The 18,185-nt window shown below is 39.8% G+C and overlaps 2 protein-coding genes across 11 annotated transcripts in view; both read left to right on the forward strand.

The window, feature by feature from the left end:
• Positions 1-3,773, forward strand: part of EPS15 (epidermal growth factor receptor pathway substrate 15) — a 52,353-nt gene extending 48,580 nt beyond the window's left edge. For all 7 annotated transcript variants that reach the window (XM_083619565.1, XM_083619569.1, XM_083619567.1 and 4 more), the window contains one exon: positions 1,599-3,773. In XM_083619565.1, coding sequence (XP_083475691.1) covers positions 1,599-1,745 — 147 coding nt within the window. In that variant the 3' untranslated portion in view covers positions 1,746-3,773. The remainder of the gene's footprint in view (positions 1-1,598) is intronic.
• Positions 3,774-4,945: 1,172 nt separating this feature from the next.
• Positions 4,946-18,185, forward strand: part of TTC39A (tetratricopeptide repeat domain 39A) — a 56,476-nt gene continuing 43,236 nt past the window's right edge. Inside the window, exons 1-2 of one of the 4 annotated variants that reach the window (XM_083619588.1) lie at positions 4,946-5,368; positions 12,078-12,182. In XM_083619588.1, coding sequence (XP_083475714.1) covers positions 5,316-5,368; positions 12,078-12,182 — 158 coding nt within the window. In that variant the 5' untranslated portion in view covers positions 4,946-5,315. Of the gene's footprint in view, positions 5,369-8,643; positions 8,771-10,797; positions 11,117-12,077; positions 12,183-18,185 lie in introns of those variants that run through there. The other 3 variants (XM_083619590.1, XM_083619589.1, XM_083619587.1) reach the window with 3 other exon arrangements.

The following is an 18,185-nucleotide window of genomic DNA, read 5'->3' on the forward strand; positions in this document are numbered from 1 at the left end:
AAGGAGCGCAGAATTAAATTTCAAGTACTTGAAGGTAGGAAGCATGGAGCAATCAGTCAATCAATTAACACTGTAAAGGATTTCTGGGTCAAGTTAGTGAGAACATGTATTTATGTCAGTTTTTATCCTGCCTTCCTACAACTGTGCGCCCAAGGAGGAATGACAAAACAACATACAGCAAAATAAAACTTATTAAAAAATTTATAAAGCAAGCTGTTAAAGGCATAAATAGATGAAGCTATCTGCCACCAGCAGCAGAGCACACACAGCAGCCTGAAGATCTTGTCTTAACAACATTTTCATCTGCTAGCAAAAGGTCACTAGACTGGAGGCTAAACAGGCTTCTTTAAGAAGGGAGTTCATCAGCCATTGAAAAGACCATTTCTTGCATCCCCAGCAAACCTGATGTTGACTGGATGCAGAAAGCGATGCTCTCAGAAATATTACTAGCCAGGCAGACTAATATTGGAGGAGGTGGTCCTTCAATCAGCCAGGTCTTTAAAAGTCATAACTAGCATACTGAATTCTCCCTGGAAACCAATATTCCCAGTAACTGGCTCCTGGTCAATAGTCTGGCTGTATCATTTTAAAACCCCTGTAGCAGTTACTTTTCAAAGACTGCTTCCTATAGAGCACATGACAGTAATCTAGTCAAGATGTAACTAAGACATGTGTCAAGATGGCCAAATCAGATGATTTAAGGAATGAGTGCAGTTGGCACACCAGCCTCAGCTATGTAAAATCTCTCTCTTTCTTTCTTTCTTTTACATCCCACTTTGCCTCAAATGATCTCAAGGTGGTGTACATAGCTCTCTTCCTCCCCATTTTATTGTCACAACAATTCCATGAGGGTAGGTTAGGCTGAGAGTAAGTGACTGGCCCAAGGTTATCCAGTGAGTTTCATGGCTGAGTGAGGATTTGAACCCTGAGTGAGGATTTGATCCTAAGTCTGACACTCCCAACCACTACATCACACTGGCTCTCTGTGCCAGCACCTGAAAAAATGAACTGTGTCGTATGTTACCATAACATTTTCCTTAGTAAACAGAATCATCTTTATATCTTACTACTCTGTTAATCAGTGGATCATAGCGGTGGTGGGCTTGGGATTTCTTAACTTGCTTTATTGCATGACGGTCACTGGGATGTAAACCTTTGGGGAAGAACAGTAACGTGGTGCTCTTGATTATTTTGAAGGCCTTTCTTTAATTAAATCTGTGTACTTGGATTGTTGGGTGGTTTTAAATAAGCATTATATAGATATATAATATAATCTTTCTCTTTAATTAACAGTTTAAAGTAACTGTGCCAAAGATCCGATAGTCCAAACTCTTACAATGGACTTACATCTTTGCAAGCTACATCAAATGCACACTTTCAATTTTCTTTGAGTGTTTGGGGCAAATGAAAATATTATTTTTCTCCTCTTAATCAAACAATTGAAACAATGAACTAGATAAATCATAGATGCCGACCAAACACCCATTTAAATTCTAAGTGATGATAACAATAATTTAAACCAACTGGAGACAGAATCTTCTTTAAACACTTGATTTTTACCTCCTCAGTTAACAAATCCATGGTTTCTCTATTTTTAGTATCCTACTGAAGAAGATATGATTGAATGGGCAAAGAGGGAAAGTGAGAGAGAGGAGAAAGAGCGTCTTGCAAGGTTGAAACAACAAGAACAAGAAGATTTAGAACTAGCTATTGCACTCAGTAAATCTGAAATATCAGAAGCATGAAGAATTGCCACAACCATTTGTCCCTTGCCCTGTATGTGTATAGCTAATCAGAAGCTGCTTATGCACAGGGAAGTACAAAAGGCTTTAAATTCCTGCAAATGTGATTTTTGAGCAATGTAATGTCTTATTTGTAATTTTTTTCATATTCACTTAACTCATCTGGCTACTCTTTTTTAATAAAGCGAAGTTCCATTTGTACTTACCTTGAGATTCTTGTGTACTATATAAACCATTACACCAAAGTAAGTTCTTATAATGCAAAAAAGACAAATCTGTATTAAGGCACAGACATGCATTTTTGAAAGATCTCAGAAGGCAATTCTGACTCCAACCAAGTTCCCCTTTGATACATGCCTTACGCAGTGTTGAAGATCTAGAATGTGCAGGTGGGTCTAACAACATAAAATGAGAGAGTGCATTGTATTGCCTTTAAACAAATGGATAGGTCAGGTGTTACTGATATTTCCCTTAAAAAATATTAGATGTCTTGTTCTAAGTCTTGATTAGCTTTCTTTTCGAAATGGCCAAATTTTGCCAATTACTATAATACTGAATTATTTAGGTCTCCCAGGTGGCCCAGTTAGCAAAGTACATTTTCACCTTGTAATCAAATCTGGCCATGTAGCCAACCAAACTGTAGTTTATGGCAAATCTTCATGTACTTAAAAATTGCTGATAATCCTGCTTCTTTCTTGCTAAAATGTTCAGATCTGGTTATCACAGGTATTAGAAATCTATTGTATATTTTAGAGATGATGATAATTGAGGTTAGGCCTATGGAGTGCCTTTATGTCTGTGGGCTTCCTTTTAATGAAGGCTCTTCTTCTAGAGTGGATATCTAACAGAAAATCTAGATTCCAGATGCAACTAGTGTTATCTGAAACTTTTAACTGCCATTTTGCCTACTATCAGGTTTTTAAAAATGACCTCTTAGGATTGTTCCAAGGAGATTTCTAAGATTACACTGTTTGGCCAAGTTCACTGTTAAGAACTCTGATGCCCCACTGCTAATTGAGCCAATTTCTTATGTGAAATATGCAACTTAATTTGGCAAGTTGACAGCAGAATTTGAAATAGGGTAGGAAGTAGACTACATAAAGATATAGTTTACAACAGTCGGTTGCTGTTGTGTATAATTTATTGAATGCCAACTGATAGTTGCACCTTAAAAATAAATTTTCTTTTATAGTAACGAAGTCAAAATTGAATGTTAATGAAAGTAAGTTATTATCTAATATGTTCTGTTCTGCAGGATGTTAAATTCATTCCAAATGACTCGTTTCACTTCCATCTTCAATACATGAATAGTTAGGCTGCAGCCACACAAAACTGGTGGTTCTGCTTCCCCCCTCCTAAAACACTGTGGTATTTGTGCCTCGAATTAAGAGTTTTAAAATGATTTTTCTTCTGCTGCAAGGAGTTGCATAGTTACCACTATCAGGATGAAACTTTTCCAGTTACCTGTGGATGCTGCTGCAAGAGACTTTTTAGGAAGGTAGTTTTTGCTCAATTTTCCTATAAATTGAGATCAGTTCTGAGAAACTTTTGCACTAGGAAATGAGCATTTTAAAACACCTGCTCAAAAAAGTAACCTAGCAAAACCTCTTGCAAGTATTAATGTTCATAATTTATCTACCCAAATTTTGTATTAACATTAATCGTGCATATTGTATGTTTAACTGGACTACATAGATTTTTCCTTTTTTGTTATATGTATACTTTGTGGACCAATACAATATCTGTGTGTATATATTATACATATAAATATATATATATTCAAGCTTTCTTGTATAGGATTTAAAGTTCTGAGTCACTTGATGTTACATTTCATGTTACTGACTGATCACAGAACCTTTACTCGAAGGCTTCTAAATAAACCACTGCTGTGTCAGCTTAAATGGCATTACTGTTAAAGTTTTAAAAGGCTTTTAATAACTTGTTCAGGTGGGGTTAGCCTCTATTTATAGACCTTTGTTTAAAAATTCTAAAATAGCTTGTAATTATGAATAAAACAGTTTAAGTATATTATGTTTCGTCTGGTTTTTGTTTTTACTTTTAAGTAAACTGTACAGTGTCTTGTGGAAGTAAATAGATCTGAAACATCACAACACTAGTTTTGGTTTGAAAATGAATTTTAAGTGAACTTTCCATTCCCTAAAGTATGTTTTTTTGAGAAGCTACTCAAATGTATTATTTCTGTACAGAGTTTGGATTTTGTAGTTCACAGCGGGTGGCGCTGTGGGTTAAACCACAGAGCCTAGGGCTTGTCGATTGGAAGGTCAGCGGTTCGAATCCCCACGATGGGGTGAGCTCCCGTTGCTGAATCCCAGCTCCTGCCAACCTAGCAGTTTGAGAGCATGCAGTGCAAGTAGATAAACAGGTACTGCTCTGGCGGGAAGGTAAACGGCGTTTCCGTGCGCTGCTCTGGTTTGCCAGAAGCAGCTTAGTCATGCTGGCCACATGACCCGGAAGCTGTACGCCGGCTCCCTCGGCCAATAAAGCAAGAGCGCTGCAACCCCAGAGTCGGCCACGACTGGACCTAATGGTCAGGGGTCCCTTTACCTTTACCTTTACCTTTACTTATTCAATAGCTCAAAGTGGGTAGCAGCATCCTAGACATCAGACAAGAAATAGATCCCTATCCCCAAAGCTTTTGAAACCTACATGGGGACAATAGAAACAGCAACAAATGGTGGGTGATACCTGACTATGTCATTCACATGAATTACATCTATCAGTTACTTCTAAAATTCAATCATTTGTGGTTAAGTTCTGATACAGATCTAGCCTCCAAATTAGACAGTGTCGGTTTGCCTCTACTCTCATAAATACATATTTAAGAGCACAAAAAATGCATGATATATATATGAAGAACTGCTTATTTGCAAAGGCTTGCCCTGTGATAGGCTGAAAGCGGGAGAAGGCGAGTTGGGGGGAAAGAAAGGTGGCAAGTGTCCAGTCTGCAAGGGAAGAGGGGAGGAGACGTTATTGCTGCTGTGAAACGTGTGCAGAGAATTGGGAAAGGGGGAGAAGCTCTGCAAGATCTAAGTAGCCTTGGCTAATGGATGAACTGGTTTAAACATTGTTATGGGGGGGGCACAAGGGGAAAAAATAAAGAAAGAGGGAGGAGGAGAACAGTTTCCCTTGGGAGTACCCTGGCGATGCTGTCTTGGAGCCTCAGTTTCCTTCGTGTCCTGCCAGCCTAAACCTAGAAGCAACCTCTTGCCTGAGCTAGCGCCACACCCTTGACCCGAGGCGATGAGCTGCAGCTGGGGCTGGTTTCCTTTATCACGCCGGTTTATCAAGTACGCGGCTCCCTCCGAGAGACCTGCAGGGGGCTGTCGCTCCCCTGAGAGGCCTCAGGATGAGGAGGAGCAGGCGGCGGGGGCGGCCGGCAACTTTATAGGGGAGGAGCCGCCACCCAGCAGCGCGGGGACCTTGCTCTGGAGCCGCCTGCCTCCACTTTCCCGGCGTTATGAGTTTGCCGCTGGCTTTCGAGGCGGAGCGGGATTTTTTTTTACCTCAGCAGCAGCAGCTCGCTTCATCTCGAGGCGAGCCTAGCGGAGCCTCATGGACGCACAAAGTAGCCGTAGAAGCAGCAGCAGCAAGAAAAAAGAGCTGAGGTACTTACTCTGGGGGAGGTGGATCCTGCCTTCGGTTTAGCTAGGTTGGCGCGCTTGTGTTTCACGAGCAAGCTGCCTTGGCAGGCAGGAAACCAACAGGTGAAGCTGTTGCCGGTATGCATGTCGACATTTGCAAATAAACCTGCCGGGAAGTTTGCGTGGCTGGGCCATGCAGCTGCTGAAGCCAATATGGGTTTGTTTGTTTCACTTATTATTATTATTATTATTATTTATTATTTCTCGCGTTTTCTTCCAAAGGAGCTCAAGGTGGTGTGTGCCTGGTTCTCCCCTGCCTCATTGAATCCCACAATCGCCCTATAGGCTGAGAGGCAGCGACTGGACCAAGAGCCCTTGCCTCCCAAGTAATAATAATAATGATAATAATAATAATAATATTTTATTATTTATACCCGCCCATCTGGCTGGGTTTCCCATAGCCTGACATTCATAACCATGACACCACACTGGCTCTCATATTTAGCATTGTTATGTGGACTGAGTGTATTTTCCATCCCGCTTCCTGACTGTAAACTGCTGGGGTTTGTGTGCGTGTGTGTGGAAAAGCATTAAATGTAAAAAGAAAAAAGAAAGGTAGTAACCCTGAGGTGAAACTGAATTAGAGTGTGTATGAAACCCCTGGAGAGCTGCTGCCAGTTACTGAGCTAGATGGACTAACAGTCTGACTCAGTGTAAGTCAGATTCCTAAATTCCTAAATTCTAAATGTTTATAAATGGCAGGTGAAAGGGGATGCACTACAGTATTGCTACTTTATGTAAGTTAAGGCGACATATATTGTAGGTACATACTTTCCTGTGTTTATGTCAGGTGAATCTACTGCCAGCCTGAAAATAAATGTTGCAAGTAAGTGGGATTCCTGGCCTTCCTGCTATGTGTGTGCAAATTTCTTATTGTGAAATAAGAAATATTTAGGGTGTGCGCGCTAAATTTTTTTCTTGCTCAGGTGCCATATTACCAAAATCTGCCCCTTGTTTCTCCTAATGTTCAACTGAAATCTACCCTTTTGTAACTTAAGCCCCATGTCCAAGTGTTTTTGTTCTGTTTTGTCTTGTATCGATGGTTTCCCCTGAAAAACCTGCGTTTTACTGCTGAATCAGAGCAAACGGCAATCCAGGGAAGATTTGATTGCTGTTTGCTCCAATTCAGCGGTAAAACACAGGTTTTCCCGGGGAAAGTGCTAGGAGAAAAGCAACAACAACACTCGGACATGGAGCCTTAAAGTCTGGACCTGTGCCCACTGGGTAGTGAATGGTGATCCAGAAAAAGGTGACAATTTCAGGTTTTCCCCATTTTGATTGGCCCCACTGTGTCCACCTTCTGATTGTGGTCTCCAGTATGTTCAGATCAAATTACAAAATTCTTGCTATATGAAACTGGTTGCTAAGTTATGAGGAGAAAGCACTTTTCACATGCTCAGAAGGTACCCTTTTTGTTTTTACTTCAAATATTTTTAGGGCTAAGCTTTGCTGTTGGGGAACAGGAGGTGGGAATGCTGGAAACAATGTTCCATCCTTGTCCCACAAACCCAGTTTTTGAAAACTTAAACCCTAGAATATTTCCCTTCCATCACTGTCAAAAGCTCAGTATGTTTGTGTGTGAGAGCCTGCTTAGGTTGAATGTGCTGCCAGCTTTCTACAAAGCACAGGAGGAGATGTAGACCTATTAAATGTTAAACAGGACTTGGTAAAGGACAGGATATGCCAGAATTGATGATCTCTTTAATGTGCTTATTTGTTATTGAATTATTTATAAGCTTTTCAGTTGGCTAAAATGACAGAGGCAGTTAAAGAAAATTACACTTGATCTTAGTCAAAAGGCCGAGAAGAAAATTAAGAGTTGTGGGGGACCATTGTTCATTTTCTCTCTAGTTTTGGCAAGTCATGAATTGGCTGCTCATATTGGATTACTATGGTACCTCGGGTTAAGAACTTAATTTGTTCTGGAAGTCGGTTCTTAACCTGAAACTATTCTTAACCTGAAGCACCACTTTAGCTATTGGGGCCTCCCGCTGCTGCCGCACCGCTGCTGCACAATTTCTGTTCTCATCCTGAAGCAAAGCTCTTAACCTGAGGTATAATTTCTGGATTAGCAGAGTCTGTAACCTGAAGTGACTGTAACCTGAAGCGTATGTAACCCGAGGTACCACTGTATTGCTAAGTTTGCTCTGTTTTCATAAAGTCTTCAGAGGGTTGAGAAGGGCTCTGTGCAATAGGTCAAAAGCTGTTGGGCACTTGAATAGGAGAGAAATGGTTTGGGCGCTATGCTGGCGGGAAGGTAAACGGCGTTTCTGTTCGCTACTTTTTGTAGCTTGTCTACTTGGGCTTGCCAACATATATTGACCCCCTGGGGTTGAGGGTCAGAAGAGGTAGAAAAAGGCCTGAGGTTGAAAAGCAGTTTAGGATGTATAGTGCAATCAAATTAGCAAGGAACTATGAGCCTCATAAGGGACGCGGGTGGCGCCGTGAGTTAAACCACAGAGCCTAGGACTTGCCGATCAGAAGGTTGGCGGTTTGAATCCCCGCGACGGGGTGAGCTCCCGTTGCTCGGTCCCTACCCAACCTAGCAGTTCGAAAGCACGTCAAAGTGCAAGTAGATAAATAGGTACCACTCCAGCGGGAAGGTAAACGGCGTTTCTGTGCGCTCCTCTGGTTCGCTGGCCACATGACCCGGAAGCTGTACGCCAGCTCCCTTGGCCAAAAAAGTGAGATGAGCGCCGCAACCCCAGAGTCGTCCATGCCTGGACCTAATGGTCAGGGGTCCCTTTACCTTTATTCTTCAACACTGTCGCTAAGAGTTTTCCCATTTTAGAGATGTGGTGCCATATAATCACTGATAAATTTGATCCAACTTGTACACGGTTGAACACTGTTGGATTAAGTTCTATAAGGTGTTTTGTTTTTATTTCCAATCAGCTTGTAGCAATCTACTCAAAATATTTTTAATATTTAGTATCATTCTACTATTGAAACTCCTTGATCTAGATCTTTCTCCCATTGTAAAGCTGGAAGACTGAAAGTTTAAAATTTAACAGCAACAAAAAAAAGTTTGTCTGTCGTCAGACATATAATGTAATAAGTATTTCCTACTTTAAAACAAACAAACTCAGAGCCAGGCCTACGTTTTTCTTGCTACTCTGTTCAAATTCTTTCCTGCATGCTGTGCAGCATAACAGCAGCACATTAAATGGTCACAGGTTGTCCAGAATACACTTCCTTTATTTTTAATCTTTAATGTCTGTTGCTTCTTACTTTCTCTGCTTTATGACTGTATTCTGTGCCCCAGGCAGGTGATAGAGGTCAGGAGGTTCTCTATCATGTCCTCTGGGATGCTGAGGACACTGTCTAGCCTGGTAGCCGCCTTTTGCACTTCCTCCAAATGCACAGGTATTGGCTCATACTCCAGTATGTTAGTGGTTATGCTCAATGCATTCAACCCAAATTCAGTGTGTTTTTCCAATATAGTATTTTTTTATGTCCTGAACAAATCCACTGTCTGTTGCTTTAAATCAAAATCACAAGTCAAAGCAGCCTACTTTGCTCGTGATGTTGCAATGGCTAACCCATAAATTAGGTTAGAGAAGTTTTATAATTAGCCAATGGACTGTATAATTTCTGGGCAACTTCTGATAGAAAAATGCACAGTAACTACACTTTGAAGTGGAAATAAACTTTGGTAGGAAATAAACGTTGCTATTTCAAAGCCATGTTGTAAGTCCATTAAGGGTGTATTTGGGAGAGCTGGAAAATTTAAAAGGAAATAAATATTACTTTGCATACCAAAAAGTACAATAGCTGATAGGTTTGCTAGTTTAATAGTTTATCCATAATCAACATTGTGTTTAGGACTTAAGAAATACACTAGGGTTATTGGCTAAAGCATTTCATATATATTTAAAAGTAACTGAGCTATTCAAATGTCCTTTATCTGGGGGCAGTGATGGGTCGGATGAGGGCTAATAAACTCAATCTCAACAGGGCAGTGATTCTATGAGTCAATGTGGTTCTCAGTTCCAGGCATTAGGTGGGCAGCCTGTTCTTCAGTGGGAGTGCTACCCCATATAGGAGCAGATTCATAGATGAGGGTGATTCTTAATTCCAAGCTGTCACAGGAGACCCAAGTGACCTAAAATGGTGAGAAGCACCTGCTCCCAACTATTGCTGGTTCACTAGTTATGGCCGTTCCTGGACTGGAACAGCTTAACTCCAGTTATCAATGCTCTAATAACCACCCATATAGAGAAATGCAACATTCCAGACGCTGCAGGTGGTACAGAATGCTGCAACCTGGCTGTTGGGCACAGCTGATAAGGTCATGTTACTTCAGTTCTGAAGATACTGTAGTAGCTGCCATTCATATACTGTACCAGGCCCGCTTCAAGGTGTTGGCATTACTCTGTAATTAGTTTTTTTTTAAAGTAATCCTTTTATGTATTTCCTAGTACATGCTACCCCAAACCTTAAGAACTGCTGAAAAGTCTCTGCTTGTAGTCCCACTGGCTAGTGTGGTGAGTAAAATGGTGATATGAGGCATGGCATTTGCAGCGATGGCCCCCTTTTACAGAGCTCCTCACTGAGATAGGACAGTCCTCCACATTAGCTGTTTTCAGACAACAAGCAGAAACATGCTCTCCATCCAAGCTTTTGGAACCTGGTGCCTCCACTGGGAACTGCCCAGTTGGTGTTAAACTATAGCAAGGCCTTTCCAGTAGTGATTCCCCACTTCTGGAATAGTTTCCCTGGTGAGGAGAGTCTGTCTTCCTCATTATTGACTTCAAAATATTCCTGTTCACCCAGGTATTAGAAAGCAGAAAGATACCATTCCTAGCAACCCTGAAATAATTCATTGAGAGACTGGTTGTATTTAGAATATTTTAAATATTATTTTAATGATGTGTTTGCCACCCTGGACTCCTTTGGCAGGAAGGCTGAGATATAAATTGAATAAATAATAATAAGTATCATGTTGGTGTTGATTCTGGATGGAATTGAGGTCTAGTGCTGCAGTTTTTTATAATGGATGTACAATTTAATTTTGTTACATGTTTTATATTGTTTATACTGCATGTTGTGCTCTGTGCTCTGATTTGGGGGAAGGGCAGGGTATTACTGCTGAAATAAAGCAATTGAATAAATACTAGATGCTGCAGTGGAAATTAGCAATAAATCCATTGCTAGTCAAATATTAATGACCTTTTTTTTTAGTTGCCAACTGCTGTAGTAGTTGAAAGGAGGAACCATATTCCTGTTTTGTGTGTTTTTTAAAATGATATCGTAAGAACTTGCTTCTATGTTTGATGTGAATGTGTCCGTGTCAATTAAATACTTCTGGAAGTGAGCAAGTTAAGTTTGGTATGAATTATGAGATGCTATTCTTTGTGTTTTATTTATTATTTCCAGATAATTTTTGAGTGCACAAAATGTTTTGTAGTTCTTATCTCATTTTGCTTATGGAGGGAAGCAATTCCAGTAGGTGCACTGAGGTCTATTGCTTCTTTTTAGTAGTTAATGTCTTAATTTAATATCAAATTATGCTAATGGTATTTTATGGGCCACTACATTTGGATCAAAGGACAGAAAGATAATGACATTACTAGGGGAGCATGAAGAACATGGAGAAGGAAGCAGTTGAGTCCATGTGAGCAATTGAAGATAAGTTGCTTGTTAAAATACCATGGAACAAGAGCACGTGAGACCCATCTCTATGCTTATATCACAATCACAAGACATATTGTAAGAACATAAGAAGAGCCTGCTGGATCAGGCCAATGGTCCCTCTGGTCCAGCATCCTGTCCTCATAGTGACCAACCAGATGCCTGTGGGAAACCCATAAGCAGGATTAGAGCACAACAGCACTCTCCCCCAGCTGCAGTTTCCAGCACTGGCATTCATAAGCATTGCTGCCTCCAACTGTAGAGGCAGAGCATAGCCTTCATGGCTTGTAGCCATTGATAGCCCTCTCCTCCATGAATTTGTCTAATTCTCTTTTAAAGGTTAGTGACCATCACGGCCTCCTGTGAGCTGCATGAATACGTAATTTCTTTCATTTGTCCTGTAAAGCAGGTGTATATACTGCTAATTGCTCTGGAGGTTAAAACTTTATCTCAGGTGCTCTGTATCATAGAAAAATGGTGGAATAGTGCTACTCTTAATCCTTTTCCATAATTGAACAGTGCTCAGCTTCTGACAATCTATTACATATGTTGTGTAGTGCATTAAACTATTTGAGTTTTTTTTGTATTTCAATGAGTTGTTATGCATTTCAGGTTTCTCTCTTTTTTTAAAAAAAAGAGAGCCTTGAACAGGAGCACTCATAGGGCATGAGAATCCTCTGGTACATTTTGTTGCAGGTCCCACTTGTAGATGCACAAGCACAAAATGTTGCACTTTCACATAATTTTTTTTAAAAGGCCATTTCAAGCAAGATTGCCTGATGTTATTTTCTAACATGGTGTTGATGGAGTAATTGTGCTTCGTACGTGAAAACTAAGGGTGCAATCCTATGCGTGCTTATCTGGGAGTAAGTTCTATTGAACTGAATGATTCTTACCTCTGACTAGACATGTACAGAAATACACTTTAAGAAAAGCATTCTAATAGTTAACATGTTGACCTTTGGGAGGACGGGACTTCTTTATCTCATGCCGCATTGGAAACAGAGAAGTTAGCATTAACTCTTTTCTCTTTTTCCAGATCATCTGCACAGGACTTGAATGTTGCTCTCAGTGAATGTATGGCAGCTGTGGATCTGTTTCTAAATAACAAATTCCAGGATGCCCTTGTTTCTCTGCAAACTAAGTAAGCTTGTTTATTTCTTTCTCTAATTATTGTTAGCATTTCTGCTTGACAAGAGAGGAGGGTTTTTTCCAAGCTATGGTGCTAAAGTAACTAGCTTTTACAAGTCTTTCTGTATTGTTGCACGCCACTCCAGTCTCCAAGCAGTGCGAGATTCCAAGGGTTCTAGGCACCTACCCAGGGTTCGTGTTTCCTTTGGAATGAGGCACAGCAGAGACTGTGGTGTCTTTATGATATATGGTTTATTTGCACATATATACAACCTGAGCTTTTGTGATGGTGGAGTTAACAACATTAACACCCCAAGAGGGTCTTGCTGCACCCATAGCCACAGCCTTGGATTCAAACAGAAAATAAAACATCGCTCTGTCTCTCTCAGTTCCTAGCTTGCTACTTTCTGGGTTCTAGCTTCTAGTTCACATAACTCAACTTTCCACTCTGACCTATTGTCCTTCAAACTACCCACAAGTTGAGGGAGAGCACCCCATCCATTTGCTGTCTCTCACAAATCCACTTCCTTTGTTCCCCTTAATGTTCTACTGGGAAGCTAACTTGGCTATTCCAATAATGAGAAGGGGGCCCGGGCATTCAACCTCACCTACCGTGTGTGTGTGTGTTCAAAGGAACATAGGAATCTGACTCTCTGATTCTCAAATTATTTTTTAACCTGAAATGAAAAGCATTGAATAAGCCAACAATGCAAGTATTAATACTCAGTTTCTGACAGAAAAACTTGTAACTCACTTCCAGACCTGGTGATGTTGTATCCATTTAGGGATGCAGTGTACCACCAGCCGAATAGCTGAATAAGTTGTACAATTAAACATTTTCTACTCAAGAATAATAGTTGTAATGTGCTCCCACATTTTACTAGTATCTGTGCAAAAATAACCCTTAGTGTTTAAGGATTCTTTGAAAACACTTGCCTGGTTTGCATGACATGGTAATCCAAACAAATGTGCAGGATCCCAGAGAGGAGCTCACAGCCACGTTGCTCCTCCTCAGTTCTTTTTACTCATGTTTCAAGCTGAAAGAAGCCAAAATTTGGCTTAATATGTTGTCTGAGCCTGGGTTCATAGTTAAGCTCACTCCTTGGTAACCACGAGCTGCAGCCAAGAACAAATTACAGTGTTGTGTGAACCAGGCCACTAAATAGAGAAATGTGGTATTATCAGTCTGGTGGTTCCTAGTGCTACCCAATTGTTGGTCTTCCAATGTAAGCTATATGTGGAATTGAAAATGACTAGGCATAGCCACACGGGCAGAGAAGGGATAGAGTATTAATATTAACCTGCCTGATTAATGTTTATTTGCAAAACTAATACAAATATTTTTTAAAAATAAAAATTTGCATTAAAACGTTTTCATTTAAAATTAAATTCTATCACACAAATATTTCAGTTTCTTTTTTCAAAAAAGAAAATCATTTTAGTGCAAATTAAATAGCTGATTTTTAAAAAGAAAATAAATATGCCGATAAAATTACACCAGTGCAAAAGATCATAGTGAATGTATGCCAACGAAGATGCCTCATAATAGGCTTCATTGCACATGTCAAAATGCCTCTTTAAAAAATGCAAAAAAAGAGCACTAAGTTGATCAGTACCTGTACAGATGTTGCTACTGTTGTGTTCCTTAGCAATAAGAATTTGATTTTGTTTGAAGTCTGGAAAGAGATGGAAGAACTGCAGGAAAAACAGAAGAACAATGATATGATGACAATGTATTGTAGGTGCCTCATAAAAAGTGAATGAAGACAACCTGGCTGTTCTGCAGTAAACAACTTATTTTTATTTTATTTATTTATTTATTCAATTTATATACCGCCCTACACCGCTCTATAGGTCAAAACCAGCACTTTGAAATGGGCCTGGAAACTAATTGGTAGCCAGTGCAGTTGGACCAGGATCGGTGTAATATACTCAAACCATCTTGCTCTGGTGAGCAACCTGGCCGCTGAATTCTACACAAGCTGAAGTTTCTGAATCGTCTTCAGAGGCAGCCCTACATATACCGCAATTCAGTATTCTAACCTAGAAATTACCAGAGCATAGACAACAGTAATTAGGCTATCCCTGTACAGATAGGGGCACCAGCCAAAGCTGATGGAAGGCACTCCGGGCCACTGAGGCCACCTGAGCCTCGAGTGACTGCAAAGGATCCAGGAGTACTCCCAGGCTACAAACCTGCTCCTTCAAAGGAAGTGTAACCCCATCAAGAGCAGGTGACCTCCCAGTCATCTGGTCTTGGTTGATAAGATGTTGGCAATACTCTTTGACTAGTGCAGCAAAAGAAATAACATGTGTCACCCTTCATTAGCTTTGGTAAGGTGGCTGCTTCTATAAAAGGGAAAATACTTGATTTTACAAAGCTGGAAGCTGCTACAGTGGTACCTTGGTTTACGAACTTAATCCGTTCCGGAAGTCCGTTCTTAAACCAAAGCGTTCTTAAACCAACACATGCAAAATGGATTAATCCGTTCCAGACTTTTAACGTAAAGGTAAAGGTTGGCAGGAGCAGGGACCGAGCAACAGGAGCTCACCCCGTTGCGGGGATTCGAACCGCTGACCTTCTGTTTTTTTTAAAATAAATTTTTTATTGGTTTTTCCACACATAATACAAAACAATACAACACAATACATAGACATACAAACATATAAACACGTATACTTTCTTAACCTTTCTTTTCTTGAACCTTCTTTCAGCGACTTCCCCATACCTCCCCTTTCTGCATCCCTGTTATCAATCTTTTCAGCATCCCCTAATTTCAATATAACACTTTCTTTAGATCTTATTTCTCATATCCAATTGTTAATCGCTGCAATTCTATTTTACATTACCCAAAACATTTTAGCATTCATTAATTTTACAACAGTTCTTAAGATAGATTTTAAATTTCTTCCAATCTTCTTCCACTGTCTCTTTCCCTTGGTCTCGGATTCTGCCGGTCATCTCCGCCAGTCCCATGTAGTCTATTACCTTGGTCTGCCATTCTTCCAGTGTGGGTAGTTCTTGTGTCTTCCAATACTTTGCTAACAGTACTCTTGCTGCTGTTGTAGCGTACATAAAAAACGTCCTATCTTTCCTTGACACCAATTGGCCTGCCATGCCCAGGAGAAAGGCTTCTGGTTTCTTCACGAACGTGCATTTAAGCACCTTTTTCATTTCATTATAAATCATTTCCCAGAATACCTTAATCCTTGGGCACGTCCACCAAAGGTGGTAGAAAGTACCTTCAGTTTCCTTACATTTCCAGCATTTATTACTGGGCATATGATAAATTTTTGCAAGCTTGACTGGGGTCATGTACCACCTATAAATCATTTTCATGATGTTCTCTCTCAAGGCATTACATGCCGTGAACTTTATGCCGGTGGTCCATAACTGTTCCCAGTCAGCAAACATAATGTTGTGACCAATGTCTTGTGCCCATTTAATCATAGCTGATTTAACCGTCTCGTCCTGTGTATTCCATTTCAACAGCAAGCTATACATTCTTGACAAATTCTTAGTGTTGGGTTCCAATAACTCTGTTTCTAGTTTGGACTTCTCCACCTGGAAGCCAATTTTCCTGTCCTGTTTGAAAACTTCATTTATCTGATAATAATGAAGCCAATCTCTTACTTTTGACTTCAATTTCTCATAGCTCTGCAGTTTCACTTTTCCCTCCTCCTGTTCTACGATTTCCCAGTACTTTGGCCATTTGGATTCCATATTAAGTTTTTTCACTTCCTTAGCTTCCATTGGTGACAACCACCTAGGGGTTTTGTTTTCCAACAAATCTTTGTATCGAATCCAAACATTATACAATGCTTTCCTAACCATGTGATTCTTAAAGCCTTGATGAATTTTTACCTTGTCATACCATAAATATGCATGCCAGCCAAATCTGTTGTTAAACCCTTCCAAGTCCAAAATGTCTGTGTTTTCAAGAAGCAGCCAACTTTTCAGCCAGCAAAACGCCGCTGATTCATAATACAGCTTTAAGTCCGGCAGGGCAAACCCCCCTCTTTCTTTTGCGTCAGTTAATATCTTAAATTTTATTCTGGGCTTTTTGCCCTGCCAGACAAATCTAGATATATCTTTTTGCCACCTCTTGAAACAATCCATTTTGTCTAAAATCTGCAATGTTTGAAACAAAAACAACATTCTAGGCAGGACGTTCATCTTAATAACAGCAATTCGGCCTAACAAGGAAAGTCTCAAATTTGACCATACTTCTAGATCTTTCTTAATTTCTGACCAGCATTTCTCATAGTTATCTTTAAATAGGTTCACATTCTTAGATGTCAAATTAATCCCTAGGTATTTCACCTTCTTTGCTACCGTCAAACCAGTTTCACTCTGAAGCTTCTCCCTTTCAGCAGCTGTTAGATTTTTATCCAATACTTTCGTTTTCTGTTTGTTCAACTTAAAACCTGCTACTTGACCAAATACTTGTATTAGTTCTAACACTCTTTTCGTACTAGTGTCTGGCTCTTGTAAAGTTAAAACCAAGTCATCTGCAAATGCTCTCAGTTTATACTGTTTAGCTCCGACCTGAATCCCTTTAACCAGCTGGTCCTCTCTAATCATGTTTAGTAAAATCTCCAGGACAGATATAAAAAGTAGTGGGGATATTGGGCATCCCTGTCGTGTCCCTTTTTCAATAGCAAATTCTTCTGTAACCACATTATTTACAATCAGTTTTGCTTTTTGTTCAGAATAAATTGCACTTATACCATTTTCAAAACCTTGGCCTACCCCCATCCCTTGGAGATTCTTTTTCATAAAGCTCCAAGAAATATTGTCAAAGGCTTTCTCCGCATCCACAAATATTAATACTGCCTTAGTATTAATATTAACTTCCAGTAACTCCATAATGTCTATTATATTTCTCACATTGTCTGACAAATGTCTTCCTGGAAGAAAGCCCGCTTGGTCTTTATGAATCTCCCCCACCAAAACTCTTTTCAATCTTTTTGCCAAAATGTCTGCAAAAATTTTATAATCCACATTAAGTAATGATATAGGGCGGTAGTTCTTGACCTGGTTCTTCTCAGTCTCTATCTTTGGTATAAGTGTGATATAAGCTTCTTTCCACGATTCAGGTGCCTTCTTCCCCTCCAAAATTTCGTTACAGACCTCCTTCAACGGTTGCATAAGCCATGCTTTCAAAGCTTTGTAGTATCTGGAGGTCAGTCCATCAGGTCCTGGAGATTTCCCCAATTGCATATTTTGAATGGCTCCCTCAATTTCCTGATCAGTTATCTTCTGGTTCAAAATCATTCTACTTTGTTCAGGAAATTTTTGTAATCCATATTTTTTAAGAAATTCTTCAATTTCTTTTTCGTTCACCGGCCCTTGTGCATAGAGTCTCCTGAAATAGCTCTGAAAACAGTTTCTAATCTCGTTTGGTTTATAAATGTTCTTTCCCTCCACTTCTAAATTGGTAACCGTATTCTGTTTTTGTCTCTTCTTCAGTTGCCATGCCAAAAGTTTCCCACATTTATCTGCTGATTCAAATGTCTTTTGTTTCATTTGTTTTATTTTCCATTCTATCTCTTGATTCATCAATTCCATATATTGTCTTTGATGAAACTTAATTTCTCTCAAAATTTCATGAGACTTTGGTTTAGATCTCAATCTTTTTTCTCCTTCTTTTATCTTTTCCATGATCTTATCCTTTCTCTCATTCTGTCTCTTCCTTTTTATGGCATTCTGTTGTATTAAAAATCCTCTCATGACAGCTTTACTTGCGTCCCAAACTATTCTTTTTTCCACTTCTGTTCTCAGATTTATCTCAAAATAGTCCTTAACCGCCTTCTGGGCCTTTTTATATACCTCTTCATCTCTAAATAGGGAGTCATTCATCCTCCATCTGAAGGAGCCAGCTGTTGTTGGGTTCATTTCCATCTTTACAGCATTATGGTCGGAGCAAGTCTTTGGGCAGATTTCCACTTTCTTGATCTTTGATGCCATCCCACTAGTTATCCATATTTGGTCAATTCTAGTCCAAGTCATTTT

This window comes from Podarcis filfolensis (genome assembly GCF_964270895.1).
Source record: "Podarcis filfolensis genome assembly, chromosome: 6".
Lineage (NCBI taxonomy): Eukaryota > Metazoa > Chordata > Lepidosauria > Squamata > Lacertidae > Podarcis > Podarcis filfolensis.